This window comes from Cebus imitator, unplaced genomic scaffold (genome assembly GCF_001604975.1).
Source record: "Cebus imitator isolate Cc_AM_T3 unplaced genomic scaffold, Cebus_imitator-1.0 Scaffold103, whole genome shotgun sequence".
In the NCBI taxonomy this organism is placed as follows: Eukaryota; Metazoa; Chordata; class Mammalia; order Primates; family Cebidae; genus Cebus; species Cebus imitator.
In genome coordinates, this window is record NW_016107418.1 from 329,158 (window position 1) to 346,488 (window position 17,331).

The 17,331-nt window shown below is 39.6% G+C and overlaps 1 protein-coding gene across 2 annotated transcripts in view; it reads left to right on the plus strand.

Annotated features, from left to right (window-relative positions):
* The window catches only part of REPS2 (RALBP1 associated Eps domain containing 2), a 226,047-nt gene that overhangs the window by 53,048 nt on the left and 155,668 nt on the right, over positions 1 to 17,331 (plus strand). For both annotated transcript variants that reach the window (XM_017537476.2, XM_017537477.2), the window contains exon 2: positions 15,479 to 15,602. In XM_017537476.2, the coding sequence (XP_017392965.1) occupies positions 15,479 to 15,602 (124 nt within the window). The remainder of the gene's footprint in view (positions 1 to 15,478; positions 15,603 to 17,331) is intronic.

Sequence of the window (17,331 nt, forward strand, 5' to 3'; positions counted from 1 at the left end):
AAATGTATCACAAACTTAAATGTAAAACATAAAACTAAAAATAATTAGAGAAAATCTTAGGGATCTGAGCCTAGGTAAAGAGTTCTTAGACATGACACCAAAGTTATGATCCATAAAATAATTGATAAGTTGGATTTCATCAAAATAAAAAATTCTTACTCAGAGAAAGACCTGATAAAAGGATGAAAAGACAGGCTACAGAGTGGGAGGAAATATTTGCAAACTACATATCTGACAAAGGACTTGTATCTAGAATATATAAAGAACTTACAAAACTTAACAGTAGAAAACAACCCAGTTAGAAAGTGGACAAAATACATGAAGGAACATTTCACTGAAGAGCATATACAGATGACAAATAAGCACATCAGAAGATGTTCAACATCATTAGCCACTAGCAAAATGTAAATTCAGACCACAGTGAGCTATCCCTGCATACCTATCAGAATGGCTAAAATAAAAAAGAGTGACAGCATCAAATGATGGCAAGGCTGTAGAGAAATGGAATCATTCATACTTTGCTGATGGTATGTAAAATGATACAGCTCCTCTGAAAAACAAAGACAGTAAACATGTAACTACCCTATGACCCAGCAATTGCACTCCTAGGCATTTATCCCAGAGAAGTGAAAATTTATGTTTATATAAAAACCAGTATGTGAATGTTTTATAGGAGTTTTATTCATGATAGCCCATAACTGGAAACAATACGGCTATTCTTTAATGGGCGAATGGTTGGACAAACTGGTATATTCATAGCATGGAATACTACCCAGCAGTAAAAAGGAGGGAACTATTGATACATGCAACGATATGGATGGATCTCCAGATAAATTATGTTGAGTGAGAAAAGCCAATCCTGAATGGTTAAATACCATGATTCCATTTATATAACATTCTTGAAGTGACAAAATTATAGAAAGGGAGAAGAGATTAGTGCATGCCAGGAGTTGAGGGGGCAAGGGCAGGAAGGAAATGGATGGCTATAAAAGGCATCATGAGGCCAGGTGTGGTGGCTCATGCTTGTAATCCCAGCACTTTGGGAGGCCAAGGTGGGTGGATTGCTCGAGGTCAGGAGTTTGAGATCAGCCTAACTAATATGGTGAAACTCTGTTTCTACTAAAAATACAGAAATTACCTGGGGGTAGTGGCAGGTGCCTGTAATCCCAGCTACTTGGGAGCCTGAGGCAGGAGAACCCAGGAGGTGGAGGTTGCAGTGAGCTGAGATTGCACCACTGCACTCCAGCCTGGGTGACAACAGTGAGACTGTATCTCAGAATTAAAAAAAAAAAGCATCCTGAAGGGTCCTTGTGGGCATGGAAATGTTCTCTATTGACTGTATCAATGTCAACATTGCAGTTATGATTTTGTGTTATAATTTTGCAAGATGTTACTGTTGGGAGGAAGTAGGGAAAGGGTACATAGGATCTCTTTGTATCATTTATTACCTCTGCATATAAAACAATTGTCTCAAAATAAAAAGTTTAATTAAAAAACTAAGAAAAAAAAACCCCGGGATCTAAAAGGATCAGACAGAGTCAGAATCACAAATACTAAGTACTGTAGCACTTTTGTATTTGGTGGTGTTCTGAAGTTCTGACTCAGTTTTGTTATGAAATGGAGCCACGTGGGTCCATGTGAGTGAGTCCCCGTGCATAGGTGTATGATTGACTTTTTCCCTCAAGTGCTTCTAATTTGGGATGTTCTTCACTGTGTGCCCTTTGAGTGTCTCTTGCCTCTGGATTTTGCTAGACAAAAAACCAGTTTTTAAATGTCAGTTCTAAGGTCTTTTCTGAGCACAGTTAACTTTTATGATTTCATTTATGCAGTGGGTTTTCACCTAAGGGCCATGGTATCTAGACACTAGACTTGTTTTTCCCAAGTGATTCTTCTTTGCCTATGTAATAGAGATATTCATTCTCTTGTTCTCTTTTGCAGTAGAAACTCCAGTTTTGAGCTGGGCTCCTGGATGCCCAGAGTAAAGGTTGTACTGCCCATATTTCATTGTAGCTAGGTGTGCCTGTTTGACCAAGTATGAACCTTCTGTTTAGATTAAACCACAAAATAAATGGAGCTATCAATTGGCTTTAACATATGTTTAGTGAATAGGTAAAATAAAATATATAAAAGCTATGTGTTCTGGGTTGAATTGTGTCCCCCACAAAAAGATATATTAAAGTCTTAACCCCTAGTACCTCAAAATGTGACCTTATCTGGAAAAAGGGTCTTTGCAGATATAATTAAGTTAAGGTGAGGTTATATTGGAGTAGGGTGGGCTCCTAATCCAATATGATGAGTGTCCCTATAAGAAGGCAGTCAGGTGAAGACACACACACACACAGTGGGAGCCTCCTATGAAAACGAGGATTGAAGCAGTGAATCTACAAGCCAGGGACCAGCTGGGGCTGCAAGAAGCCAGGTGGAACACGTGGAGCTGATTCTCCCTCACAGACCTTAGAAGGAACCCACCCGCTGACACCTTGATTTTGGACTTTCAGTCTTCAGAACTGTGAGATAATAAATACATTTCTGTTGTTTGAAGCTACCCAATTTGTGGTGCTTTATTATAGCAGCCCTAGGAAACTGATATACTATGCTTTTGATATTGTTTTTAGGGTATTGTGGTTTGAATATTTGTGTCTCCCCCAAATTCCTATGTTGAGGCCTAGTCTCTGATGCAATAGTATTAAGAGGTGGGGCCTTTAGGAGGTGCATGAGGGCAGAGCTCTCATGATGGGATTAGTGTTCCTAGAAAAGAGACTTGAGGGAGCTTGTTTGCTCCTTCTAGTATGTGAGGACACAGCAAGAAAGTGCCATCTAAGAGGCAGAGAGTGAGCTCTCACCATACACTGAATCTGCTGACACCTTGATCTTAGATTTTCCAGCCGCCAGAATGGAAATAAATTTCTGTTGTATATAAATTACTGAGTCTAAGGTATTTTGTTCTAGCAGCCTCAACAAACTAAGACATGGGGTATTAAAAAAAATGTGTTGAACATTCAGAGGCTTCTTATTCTGAGTCCTCAGATATTTGGACTGGCTCTGCCTTTTTCCAGGAAAAAATCTCACTGTATGAAACATAGACATTCTTCATTGCCCCAAAGCCCTTCCAACTTCCAACTTATGTTTTTATTGCTGGTTTGATGTGCTTGAATGCCAGCCAAAGTATAAGGTGAATGGTAGATGCAAGGACTGGGCGGTTTCCATGGAGACTTCTTGCAGGAGTCTTTCCTTTCTCAGTTCAACAGTTGCCAAGGAAACACCTAGTTTCAATTAAATAAATGTTTGTGGGATCTGCCAATTTGAGTGTCTCTTGGTAGGGGGATTTGGTTAAACTTCTTAAAGATCATAATAAACAAATTCAGAGCAGAGTCTTTTTAGATTCCGTTACAGTTATATTAGGCTTTTTTGTAACTTAGGGATGTTAATAGTCCTCTGTCTGAAGTGATCAGACTATTTATTTTCATATGCAGAAAATGTTGTTTTTGAGTCCTGGGGGAAGAAAACTGAGGTTCAGAGAAAGGCCAAAGCCAGGGAGCTGGTGTTACATGGCACATGACTATGCCCATGCTCTTTAGTATGTCCTGCAGGGTAGGAGATTCACGGGGCCTAACCTGTGCAAACTGTTTACAGGCTGTGGTGTTCGGTGGTTCAGCACTGTGTTCATTGCTTCTAGTTAGCTATTGTATCAGTGGCTGAAGTTGGTGATGGTTCATGGAAATAGTGGTGAGAGCACAGATTCTAGGTATAAGCAATTCTAATAAATGAGAATTCCCTAGGATTATCTCTATTGTGACACCCTCCCCATTGTGCTGTTTATCAAATAGTCAGGTATGGTATATTGCAGAATTCTCACAATACTTTGCAACTCTTCCCATCAAGAGGTAGAGTCTGTTTCCCTATCCTTAGGATCTTGGCTGTCCTGTTGATTTGGTCTAACCCTTGGAGAGAGTAGAAAAGAACTTGTGTGGGTTTTGATCCTAGGCGTGAGGTAGAGCTTCAGTTTTTTTGCTGCTTTAGGAACTCTGCCACCTTGTAAAAAAGCCTGTCTGGCTTCCTGGAGGAAGAGAGACTATGTGGAGGAAAATGGAAGTACCCAGCCAACCAAATAGTTGACTGTAGAAGCATAAGTGACCCTCACCTGAGATTAGTGGTGCCTGCCTTTGATCAGTATAATTGCCCAACTGAACTCAGCCCAAATTACTGACCCCCAGAATTGTGAATTAAATGAATGCTGTTGCTTTAAGGCACTTGAGTTTTGGGGTGGTATGTTATTACAACAGTAGATAATTGATACGGTCAAGTTTGAAAGCTCTGGAATGATCAAGGCTCACCTTTGACCTGTCCTCTGTAAAACCCAGGATTCTCAGTAACACAATCCTGTTAATAACAGAGCTTGCCTATGGCTAATCTAAGCAGAAAAGCAGTTTGTTGGCAGGATATTGGGTAGCTCCATCTTTCTTTAGGAAGACTGGGGACAAGGCTTGAAAACTGCAAAACTAGGGGGCAGTACTGCTGGAACTGCAGTCAGAAAACCTCACAGAATTGGTAGCTACTGAATATTGGATGCCTCCACCTACACCACCACCATTGCCTGCATTGGACATTGGGTGTGGGGCTGCCCCTGGAACTGGATGTTGCTCCTGTCAGTAGAAGACAATCATCTACTGTTCTTGCTGTTTTGCAGCACTCATTACTGATTCAGATGCCTGTATGCCGTGTGTTTATAGCAGCACAATTCACAATTGCAAAAATATGGACCTAGCCCAAATGCCCATCAATCGAATGAATAAAGAAAAATATATTTTGCATGTGTGTGTGTATTATATGTATATGTACACATATATGTACATATATACACATATACATATACACACATATGCACACATACATACATACACCATAGAATACTACTCAGCTATAAAAAGGAATGAAATAATAGCATTTGCAGCAATATGGATGGAGTTGGAGACCATTATTCTAAGTGAAGTAACTCAGGAATAGAAAACTGAACATTGTATTTTCTCACTTATAAATGTGAGCTAAGCTGTGCGGATGCAAAGGCATAAGAATGAAACAATGGACTTTTGAGCCTCAGAGGGGAGGGTGGGAGTAGTTGAGGGATAAAAGACTACACATTGGGTACAGTGTACACTGCTCGGGTGCTGGGTACATCAAAATCTCAGAAATCACCACTAAAGAACTTACCCGTGTAAGTTCTTTATGCAAGCACCATCTGTTCCCCCAAAGCTATTTAAATAATAATAAACACTAAAACAAATGCTTGCATGGGTGGTGTCTGGCAGAACTTAGGTCCTGTGCCTATATCCTGATTGAAAAGAAATCAGGAAAGTGAGAATCTGACACTTTTAGCTTATTTAGCTGAAAGCAGGTGGAAAATTTCATAAACACTGGCAAGAGGTTCTGATATCAGGCAGCCAAAAGAAAAATGTCAAATGTTCATTAGTTTCTATTGTATACTCTGGTTAGCTCAGTTGGTTTCAGCACAGTTATGATGAAGCCAGCATTGTGGTTTGTTCTTAAGTTTTATTGAGAGAAAATAATTCTGAGGTTGTTCCCCTTACACCTGCTCCCTCTCTCACAGATGTGTGCTGATAGCCATTTGTAAGACCAGGAAATATTGGGGCCTAACTTGGATGTATCTCTGGCTGCTAAGGTACAAAGAGTATGTGTCTTTCAGTTGGTGGGCCCAGAGACTCCATTCACTGGCGTCGTGTGCCATCTAAGAGAACTGAATGAATGGTATCTGTGTGAATCTAAGGGGCTGGCTATTTTGCACAGTGAATTTGATTCATGTAACATTTATAATACAAATTGTTGGGCAGTAAGATCTTTCAATCCAGATTGTTTCTAGTTTTTGAGAATTTCTCTAATAACTTCTCTGAACTCTGAAATTCTTATTTGAATTCATGTAGGATTCATTTAAATATTAGAAATAATACACATAAAGAGAAAAGCACAATGCCTAGAGAGTGTGTAATAGATGTTCAATAAATGTTGAACATTTCCCTCAAACTTCTTAGATGCATACACCCCAATGAGATTAGAAACTCTTTGAGGACAGGGCTTGCTCTTTTTGTATCGAATCTCTCTCAGTTGTTAGGTGAAGACCCAATCCAATTTTTTTTTTTTGAGATAGTTTTGCTCTTGTTGCCCAGGCTGGAGTGCAGTGGTGCAATCTCGGCTCACCACAACCTCCACCTCCCGGGTTCAAGCGATTCCCCTGCCGCAGCATCCCAAGTAGCTGGGATTACAGGCATGGGCCACCATGCCTGGCTAATTTGGTATTTTTAGTAGAGATGGGCTTTATCCATGTTGGTCAGGCTGGTCTCAGGTGATCTGCCTGCCTCGGCCTCCCAAAGTGCTGGGATTACAGGCATGAGCCACTGCACCTAGCCCAATCCAATTATTAAAATAATAAATGCACCTCTTGCCTCCCTGACATTCTGGCAGCCTCGCTCTGAGGAGGCTGGCCTGGTTCAAAGCTGGTGGCTCCAGGGCACTAAAGCTGAAGACAGGCCCTTCCACCCTGTTCATAACTGTGGACAGTGAATTGTATGTGGGATAAAACATCTTGGGAGCAATAAAAACCTATATCTAAGCTCATGCATTGTGGTGGTACTATCAATTTAGGGGGATGGGTAGATTGTATCAAATCAGTCCGTGGAAAGTTTAAGAAGATGAAATAGTGTCTACAGGTGATTCCAGGTAGTAGGAGGAGATTTGCCTGACTCCTACGGATGTTCATCTGGCAAGCATTGCTCAGTGGCAAGAGATGTAAGAGTAGGAAAGGTTTATAGATTTGGTATCAGGAAAGTGCCAGCAGGTAGCTGGGGATGAGGTGCAGAACAAAGACAGATGAGAGCAAGACAAAGCCTTAAAGTGATGAGTATCTGGAGAGGGAAGCGGATGGATGGGTATACCTTGGACACAGAAAGGGGATTCAGTCATGGAAAGAGGTCAGTCTGGTCAATATAATGTGGCTGTTATGTCAAAGGAGGGGCCAATAGCAAGACAGGTTTGGGGCTTGGTTCTGGTTAGTTGGGGCAGAGCCCCTTAAAGCCATTTAGATTTGCTGTGGTGATGCACGGGACCTGAGGGTGCTGGTTGTCATGAGATCTTGTTGTGGGGAGAACAGTCATAAACAGGGCCCTTCCCCAGCTTTAGTGTGCCTTGGAGCAGCCAGCTTTGAATAGGGCCAGCTTCCTCAGAGGGAACTGCCAGAATGTCAGAGGGGTACACTTATCATTTTAACAATTGGATTGGGTCTTCACTGGGAACTCCATGAAGAAAGCAAATTAATGAAGTCAGATTGCCTATCCCACCAACAATGGGTATTCCTGGTATGAGTTTAGCTCTATGCTAGAGGATCTCAATTGATCTAGATTTTGGCTTGAGAGAAAGAACTTCAGTGTGATCTGAGACTGAACTTCCATTCATTCATTCCCCCAGGAAGCATGTGGAGGATCTATGTGTAATATACTGGTGTTCTATTTACTTGAAATGCCCTTGCTTGCTCTACTCCTTTCACTTAGGCACTTGTTTCTCTAAAAAATAAATGTGAATATGTGTGTGTGCATGTGTGCATAAAATATTAAGTATTCCATATAAAATATAGAATGGACAGAAACCAACAAACTTATAAAAATACCAAATAACCTAAATCTGTAATTTTATTTTTGAAGAGCACTAAAAATGTCAATAAATGAATTGTCTGAAAAACTAATCCTTTGGCTGGTGAGATAAGTCTGAGTTGCCAGAACCAGTTAAAGCTTTATATAATTCTGGCAGTACATTTGTGTTCACCTGAGATTTCTCTGCCTCCAGCTGTACAAAAATTCTGTGATATGCAGAGCCTCAAAACCTGGGCCAGAATGCTAAAACTAATTTTCTTTTGTAATCTGAGCCATATTTGTATTTTAACTCAGTTCTACTGTGAAGACTGCTTTTGTATATGTGTGTGTTTACTTTATGTCATTAATTTCTGACATTTAAGTTAGTGCCTGACACATAGTCTACCCTCAGTAAATGTTAGTTCTTATTGTTGAGTCTACTGTTCTGTTCTTCTAAACTAGTGGGGTAGCTGCTTCATTTGTGCCTTAGTGGTTCACTCCCTTGCCTTCTTCCCCTCTTCTCACCCTTGAGTTATTAGATCCTGGTTTTACCCCAGGCAGGTGCCAACCCCAAGGAACTCCTGACTCTGTGGCGATGCATGCCTGCATGTGTGCAGCCAGCTGGGCAGCTTGTAAAGCCATGGTATTGACTTGCCAAAGAATGCCTAGTTTACAAAAATCATAAGAGATCATTGTCATCAACTGCTATTGGCACCTGTTATCCTTTCTGTTTCCGAAAAACAATCTAGGTGCATAATAAAAACATCCGTAGAATCACTCTGTCAAGCCTAAGTATGCCCATCAATTATGCAAGAACCTCAGTTCCTACTTCTAATGAATTTTATACGGATTATCCCAGATCTTTCTGCCAGTTCTCTAATAGCAGAGGAGAGAATACACCATGGGAGTCAGGGGTAACCAAAGCAGCTCGTCTGAGTATAGAATTTCTTTGAATTCTCATCTTTAAGAACCATGCTCAGCTGAAATTAGTGGTTCATGACTGTAATCCTCCACTTTGGGAGGCCAAGGTGGGAAGAACACTGAAGCTCAGGAGTTTGAAGCTAGCCTGGGCAACATAGTGAAACTCCATCTCTATTTAAAAAATGGCATGCTGATTCTTATTTATTTTTTAAACATATCTCTGGATTTTAAAATTATCCTCCCAAGCAAAGGCTGAGTAAATTTCTGGTAGGCTGTGTTGTATTTCTCTTTGGCTTTCCTTCATGGAATAAGGTGATTACAAAATGACTTACCTGAGGTTCTATTTCTTGATATCCTGTGATCAGGTGGCATCTCTGATCCCTTAAGACTTTAAACAATTAATTTGTTTGAATAGGTTGATAAGACTGACATAATTCAATATTCAAAGATACTGAACACACTATGTAGGGGTTTTCATCATGCCATGAAGAGTTAAAATCCAGGATACATATGTATTTTATTTCATGAGCCTTCTTAGTTGGAAATCAATCAGATGGGTGCTGTGGGGAATGCAAAGATGATTTTTAAAATGCAGGACTTGCCCTCAAGAAACTTATAGTCTTGTAGGGGAATGTAGCAGGTGTATTGAGAATCATAGTAAAAAGTAGAAGTAGTATGTATCAGAAGGAGAAGTTGAAACCATAATTTTAGGTTTCGCCCATAGAATTCCTTTTTATAGAATTTGTGCATCTCAAAAAAGCCCTATACTCTATCTAGTCTTGTTACTGAAATACCAGGTCTAGGTCCTGTTGCTTGCCACACAGCCGATCACTGAGACAAGAAGCATTGTCAAGAAAGAAGGCTTTAATCTGGTGCTGCAGCTGAGGAGATGGGAGTTCAGTCTCAAATCCATCTCTCTGACTGATTAAAACTAGGAATTTATATAGCAGGGAAGAAATGTAACAGTGTGTAAGAAAACATGACCTAGAGAGGGGCAAAGAGGCCTCTGGTGCAGTGATCTGGTGAGTTTCAGTTCTTTGATACTTTTTTTGAGAGGCCTGAAGGTCCTTTCCTGAGGAAGGAACTCAGATAAAACAAACAAGTTTCAAGCTTTAAGACCAGAAGGGTCAGTTTCTATGTTTATCTGAAACAACTGTCTATGGGACTATTGGGCTAGTTTCAGTCTGACTGCTAGTGCCAGTACATGAGACCAAGGGAGGTCAGGTGTCTTCTCCAACAGTCGCCCAGTTAGACAGTGCCACCTTTGACAAAGATAGCTAGTTTTAATAAAGCAAACTACTGCTTTGTTCTGTTGCTTAGAAGAAAGAGTACTGCCTTTGTGAGTTAAATATGAGTTTGGTGAGTGGAGACTCTTGAAGCTTTGTTCAGCTGTAACCCAGGGTTCCCCAGTTTTTGGGGTATGTACTGTGAAAAAGGACCTACCTTGTCTTTACAATTTTTTAAAAAAATTATCTGGGTGCAGTGGCACATGCCTCTTGTTCCAGCTACTCAGGAGGCTGAGGCAGAAGGATGGTTTAAGCCCAGGAATTCAAGGTTGCACTGTGCATAACTGTTGCACCTTCAGTTCTTGTTTCAAAAAGTTCCATGTAGCAAGGGGAGTGATGCCAGATGTAGGTGATGGGGAGGAAGGCAGCAAATCACACTGCCACGTGTGTTCCTATGTAACAATTTTGCATGTTCTTCACATGTACCCCAAAACCTAAAATGCAATAAAATAAATAAATGGGGAAAAAAAAGTTCCATGTAGAAGCTCAGTCTTGGAAAAGCAAAAGCCCCATTGGATCCAGAGATGCCTGAGTTGCAGATGAATTTTGGCAAACTCTCCTCATTACCATACTAAAACCCCATCCAGGGAGGAGCTTGTCATTTTCTATACATGTAGGTAGAAGCATGATTGGTGCCTGCACTCCTTTACTCCACCTCTGTACAATGACTCAGCTAACCAGTCCAATAAAAGCCTTGTTTTCATCTTTGTTTGGGGAGGCACTGCTTTAGGGAACTATCTCCAGTGACTTCCTTACTTGTTGCGAGTAATAAAACCCCCTTGCTATATCCTCCTTGGTTGGGGTCATTGGACTATAACCTGCCAAGTGATTGAACCCACCCATTGTGTGGGTAACAAAATCCTGGTGACCCAAATGGGACTGAATTCCACTTGGGTACTTTGTTTAGAAATTATAGCAGATAGAAGGGGAATGGTTCTGGGGTATGTTTTTAATATTTCTTGCTGACTTGGGGTTAGGTTGTATTCTTTACAACTTTTCTGATCTTATTTTTAATAGATAATAATGTCCGGGTGTGGTGGCTCATTTCTATAATCCCAGCACTTTGGGAGGCCAAGGTAGGCGGATTGCTTGAGTCCAGGAGTTCAAGACCAGCCTGGGAAACATAGGGAGACCCCCCCATCTCTACAAAACATAAAAAAGTAGTCAGATATGATGGTATGTGCCTGTATTCCCAGCTATTTTCAGAGGGCTGAGGTGGGAGGATTACTTGAGCCGGGGAGGTTGAGGCTGCAATAAGCTGTGATTGCACCACTGCTCTCTAGCCTGGATGACAGAATGAGACCCTGTCTAAAAAAATAAAATGAATGATATATCCACATGATTCAGAATTGAAGAGGTACAAAATAATATGCAGTACACTCTTTCTCCCAACAAACAAATAAAAACAAACAAAGACAAAAACAAAAGACAAAAAAAACAAAAAAACTCTTTCTACCCACTGTGACGTAGTCACCTTGTGTTCTTCCCTGAAGGCATCCAAAAGTCAATTTTGTTTGTTTCAACTTCTGGAGATGGCTTATGAAAATATAAATAAATGCATCTATATTCAACACTCTTTCAGAAGAAATGATACCTACTATACAACTGCTTTCTGTGCACCTTGCTTTTTTTTTTTTTTTTTTTAATACTTTGGCATGATGATTTTTCTATATCGGCACGAAAAGAGCTTCCTTTTTCTTTGTTAATTGGTGGTTTTTATGGCAAACAACTGAATCCAGCCTAGATGGTTAAGTCAAAAAGGGATTAGGATTTTAGGTAACTCATGGAACCCTTTGGAGGGCTAGAGGAATAGGCTGGCATCTGAGTGCACAGAAACAAAGCCCCAAGACACACATAGTATTAGTAATAAGTGGAAGCCATCCATGCTGCTGCCTCCACTGAACAGCAGATGCTAGGTATTTGACTTAAGTGCAACTGCTTCTACCTCCACTCCTGCACAAGGAAGGCAGCCTAGCAGTGACACCTGCAAAAGTAGAAGCTCTGAAAAGAGCCTCTTGCCTTACATTTCTCACTTCTAAAGCAAAGTCTGGTGTGGATGTGTCTGATTAGTGGAGACTAGGTGACACATTTGCATCTTAGCTTCAGTTGAGTCTGGGAATTTTATTCTCAACTTTTAAACTGGGAGGTGGGACTTGTAATAGGTAAAATTTCTGCAAATAGAGAAAGACTTCAAAAGATGATGGAGTCACAGATATGGCAAATGTCCACCAGAGCTGCTTAGAATTCCATTGTGTGGATCAACCACAATTAATTAAACTAATATCTTAGCTGGTGGACCTCTAAGTGTTTTCTAGTTTTCTAGCCTGTGACTTAGGCAATACTGTATTAATGACCACATGCATATGTCATTTTGCTAATGTAAAATGGAATATGAATTTCTAGCCATAGAATTGCTTGGTCAAAAAGTAAATTGTAATTCTTATGGATATTGCCAAATGGTTTCTGGATGCTGTACTGATGCTTGCTTCCACTAGTGATGTTCCAGATTTTTTTTTTTTTTTTTTTTTTGCCCAGAGTCTTCTCCTTTTTTAGACTACATCTGAGCCAGAGTGGCAGGCTGAGTCTTCCCTGCTACTGGGGTGAGTTTTGGGCCTTGGCCCAAGAATGCTGACAAATCAGATCTGGGCCATAACCTATGCCAATATAGCTTGTATTTAGCATCTGGACTGGATTTGGCTTATAGTTTATTGTAGGCTTACTAGACCTAAATTAAATGGCATCTTGGGGGATTTAAAAGATAACATAACTTCCAAAATTGATTTGCAAGGTAGGAGTAGCTTACATCTTGGAACATTATGTGTTCACAGATGCATAAAGATGTTTTCAAAGAATGTTTCTAAAGAATTATAACACCCTTTCTCTTTAAAAAAGCAAAATCTTATTTCTAATGTGTGAATTATTGCATAGAATATGGAAGCTGGTGTGTGAAGGTGTGTGTGCCTGAGGACGGGACCTGAAACAGTCCAGGCAAGAGCGAAGAATCTGGATTTTGCTAGCTGGAGCAGAGGGAGAATAGAAAATAGGAATGCTCTTGGAGAATTCTTCCAGGCCCTCCCACTAAGAGTTTTTATATTTTTAAATATTTCTAAGGAAACCTTTAATAATACTTGAAAGAGAAAAGCTTATTTAAACTTTTGAACAGTTCTGAAAATTTATTAGATTTCAGCCAGGAAACAAAGTATTATTTCAGGCAAACTGGAGCATGTGTGGACTGGTTACTCAGCACAGTAACCTAATCTTGCAGAATTAGGTAGGAGGGAAGCTATTTTAGTGGCCTTCAACCTCCTTCTAGAACTTTGTTCCGATTTCTCCCAAATGGTCGGTGAATTCTTCTGATTTGTATCCAGCATCCCAGACATTTAGTGTACATCTGTAAGCTGTAAGGAAATTGATTTCATCTATTCCTTTTTTTTTTTCATCTCTTGCCTTCCACCTGAGAAAACACAAGTCCATAGGTTCTTATTCTGTATTAGGAATTTGCACGATGTGTAACCTAAGATGGATTCAGCTGGAAGTGTTACAGGTTTGGAATTTAGACTAAAGAAAAGGAGTAGAATCTTTTCATTTTTTTCCCTTTATTTTGAAGAAAGCTCAGTGATTTGTACTGTTTGAAGGAACAATGATATAAAAGATCTCCACTAATTGAGTATCTGGGATAAACTTTGTTTTTTATTTCCACCTTATTTTCTTTAGATACCATTAGACATTTCTACCCACAACTTAGAGCTTTTCCATGAAGACTTTAAACTTAGAAAACTTTGAACCTTGACGAATGAAAAACACCTTTCAGAACTAACCTGTTGTGGTTTTTGTTGTTGTTGTTGTTGTTTTTAATTCAGAAATCCTAGGCTTATGAGGCTCTATGTGTAAGTTCCAAAGGCTTATAATTCTTTTCTCTTCCTTGAGGCTTGAATATTTCAGAATGTTGTTGGTATGTCTCTTGGAGATTTGGTGTACAAAGAGCAAGAAAAGTAACCTATGGGCTTTACTCACTTATGTGTATATATTCTACTTTGGCTCCAAAGCAATGATTCTAGTGGTGATATGGGACCAAGGGACAGTTTTCAATGTAAATAAGGTCGTTTGCTAATGTCAAATTAAGGTATTAGTCTTCAAGTACCATAAATGTTTTACCAGCAATTTCAGTTATGTGTAGTTAAGAGCTTTCCAGTTTGATGTGGTAGTTACGGTAATGGAGCAACTGAAAGTTAACTTGATAGAAAGTTATCAATCACTGAAAATACAGTTGTTATTTTTTTTCATATACCAAGAATTACTATTTTTTTTCTTTTTTAAAAATAGAGATGGGGTCTTTCTATGTTGCCCAGGCTAGTCTTGAACTCCTAGCCTCAAGCGATCTTCCTTGAGTCCTCCCAAAGTGCTGAGATTATAGACGTGAGCCATTGTGCCTGGCCTACAATTTCTTAATATTAGGAGTTATTCTGCAAGACAACTATCTTGATGTTGGAACTATACTAATGTTGATGTGATTTTTTCCATGTGTGGGATATCTTAAGATGTGTAAGATGTGTAATGTATATATTCACAATAAGGGCTATGTTATAAAACTCAGAGATATTTTATTTTTGAGGGTATGTTTCATTCACTTGATTGAACATTTATTGACTGTATCTTGGGTGCCTATCCTTATGCTAGGAGATGAATGGAAGTTGCCCCCTGCCCTTGAAGAGAAGACATTTTAATGGGAAGCAGAGATAAGTAGATAATTATAATGTGATAAATTTGGAAATAGTCACAAAAAATTGGAATATGGAGATTTTCAAAAGCACGCACCCATCACCAAACTTCAACAATTACTAACTCTTGGTTATGCTTCTTTCACCCATGTGCCACACCTCCTCCCCTTCCTCCTTTTATTTTGAAGCAAGTCTAAGACAGTGTATCATGTGATGGACATTAATAGATACTTGGATAGAGTACTCTGAGAATATATTGGGAAAATAAGCTGTATCAGGGAAGTGGAAAGGAGCTATAGAAAAGTAACATTTGAGTTCAATCTAGGTGGGGAGGAGGATGTTATTGTTCCAGGTGATGGGATGGAAACTGACAATTATTGCAGTGTCTTGAAAAATGTGTGTATAGAACTTTTTTGTTCCTCCTAACTGAGCACCCAAGATGTAATTTCAAAGATTAGGATATTGTTTTGCCTGAGGACTTTATAAAAATAATTAATTCACTTTTAATTTAGATAAACTAGAATAATCCATGAATAGTGGTAATGACTAATCTGTTCTCTTTTCACCCTAGTGACTTTCTAGACTTTGAACATTAGCATCCACTCCCTGAAAAAGTCACTCTCATTTGTAACCAGAGCAACAGCTAGCCTTGGTCACCTTTGTTTTTCTTTTTGGAAGAGGAGGAATAATCAGTGACTCACTTCTGAAACATCATGCATAGGTAGAATTTAGTAATCTGAATCAAAAGCCTCCCATTAAACCGAAAGAAGAGGAAATTGCCCACTGGGAACACATGGGTTATCAAGGGACTTTTTTTATTAGCCACTAGGTGAAACCTTTGAGATTTCATCATGTATCTTATCTCATTTTCCTGTGGTGAAATTGGGTGTTCAGCATTGTTTTTGTTGTCTGTTCTCAGATCACAGAACTGTGTGGTGCAAAGCGGGTTGGTTATTTTGGTCCAACACAATTTTACGTTGCCCTGAAATTAATTGCTGCAGCACAATCTGGCCTCCCAGTGCGGATAGAGAGTATTAAATGTGGTGAGTATCTCACATTTGTATGTTTTATTGTCCATGGAGAGTTGCCCATTTATAAGAACCATTTTTAGTGGGTTTAAACCTTTGTGGAATTTCTCCTTGCTTCTTCCAACTCTTCTGCAAAATAAAATAAGAAAACTTAGCGGGTAGGTAGCTTAGTTTCTTTCTTTTTTAAATGGGAGAAAACTTCAGACAGTAAGCTGAGATTAGTTCATTTTAACTGATTTACAGTTAAAATAGATTTTATTCTTTAGCAGGATGAGATTGGGCCAGGAATTCTAGAGCCTGTGGGAAATAATCACATTGAGTTTAATTTTCCACTTGAGGTATCTATAATGTTATTGAAGGCTCTGTTAGGGATTAGGGGAAGAATAACAAGGGAGTTTGAGTGGAATTATGCCTTTTCTCTCTTTCCCATCCCTGCCAGTGCTCAGCCTTTAATTCTCAGTTCCCAAAGCACTATTCTGATGCTAGTAAGTTCTTGAGGGGTACCAAAATTTTGACAGAATGAATTTGTCTTCTTAAAGTTCTGATTTAATATTTTCTTATCTTGCCATCTCTACCTTCAACCCACTATATGCTTGAGCACTTTCTACAATTTAAACAAAAAGCAAAGCCCCCAACTATTAGCGATATTTCTACTGCCTGAGGATTGGCTTTAAAAATCTGTGAAAAAGATGGTTATTCAAGGGATGTGCCAAGGTTCTCTGATAATTCATTGTGATACAGATTACTTTCATATGTCCATACAGGTACGCAGGAACTTTTTTTTCCCTTTTTCTCATTCTGAGATTAAAAACCTCTTAACTATTCACACCTGTCCTGTGAAGTCTGATTGACATACAAGTGGATTCAGGATTTATGGCCAGCTCATGGAAACCACGTAGGACAATCCAAATGGCTGAAAAGATTGCCATACATGGCTGGCTGTGGAAGACCAAGCCCTTCACATTAACCAATCAGGAGGTGGCAGTCATCATGCTAATCTTTATCAGGGGGCTAGTGTGTGCCAGACACTGTTTCATTTAATCCTCATGACACCCTACTAAATTAGGTATTTGTGTCGGTTTGCATTGCTTAGGGTAAGCTGTGATAACAAATGCTGTTCACAATGTCAGTGCCTCAACAAGATGGAGGTACATTTCCCACTTTGCAGTGGGTCAGTGTGACCCAGGGCAGCTGCTCTCTATGTGGTGACTATGTGATCCTGGCTGCTTTATCTTGTGGTACCTCCAACACAACACCTGTTCCCATCTCACCCTAGTAGTTAAATGCTTTGGCCTAGACATGACTGAAGTTATTGCTGCCCACACTGTGTTGGCCAGAACTTGTCACATTAATCTGCTTCAACACAGAGCAGATGGGAGAACACAGTTCTCTCCTGTGCCTGCAAGGAGAGGACAACTGCAAGTCTCTACTGTGGCTTCACACTGCAAGTCTCTACTATGGTGCTGCTGTTGTTCGTATCTTATAAATTGGAAATTTGAACATTAGGGAGGTTGAGTAACTTACCTAAGAACATAAGGTTAGTAGAATTTGGAGTCAGGATCTACTTCCAGTCCCCATGCTCTTAATTTCTATGCAAAATAGCCTTGTTTCAATTTTTTCGATTTAGTAAGATGCTGATGGTAATCTGTTATCATGTAGTATTTTCTGATTGGGAAAAATATCGGACTCGAAAGGCATCCCTTGGTATGACAGAATTTGGTTCTTTGGAATAGGTTTCTTTTTT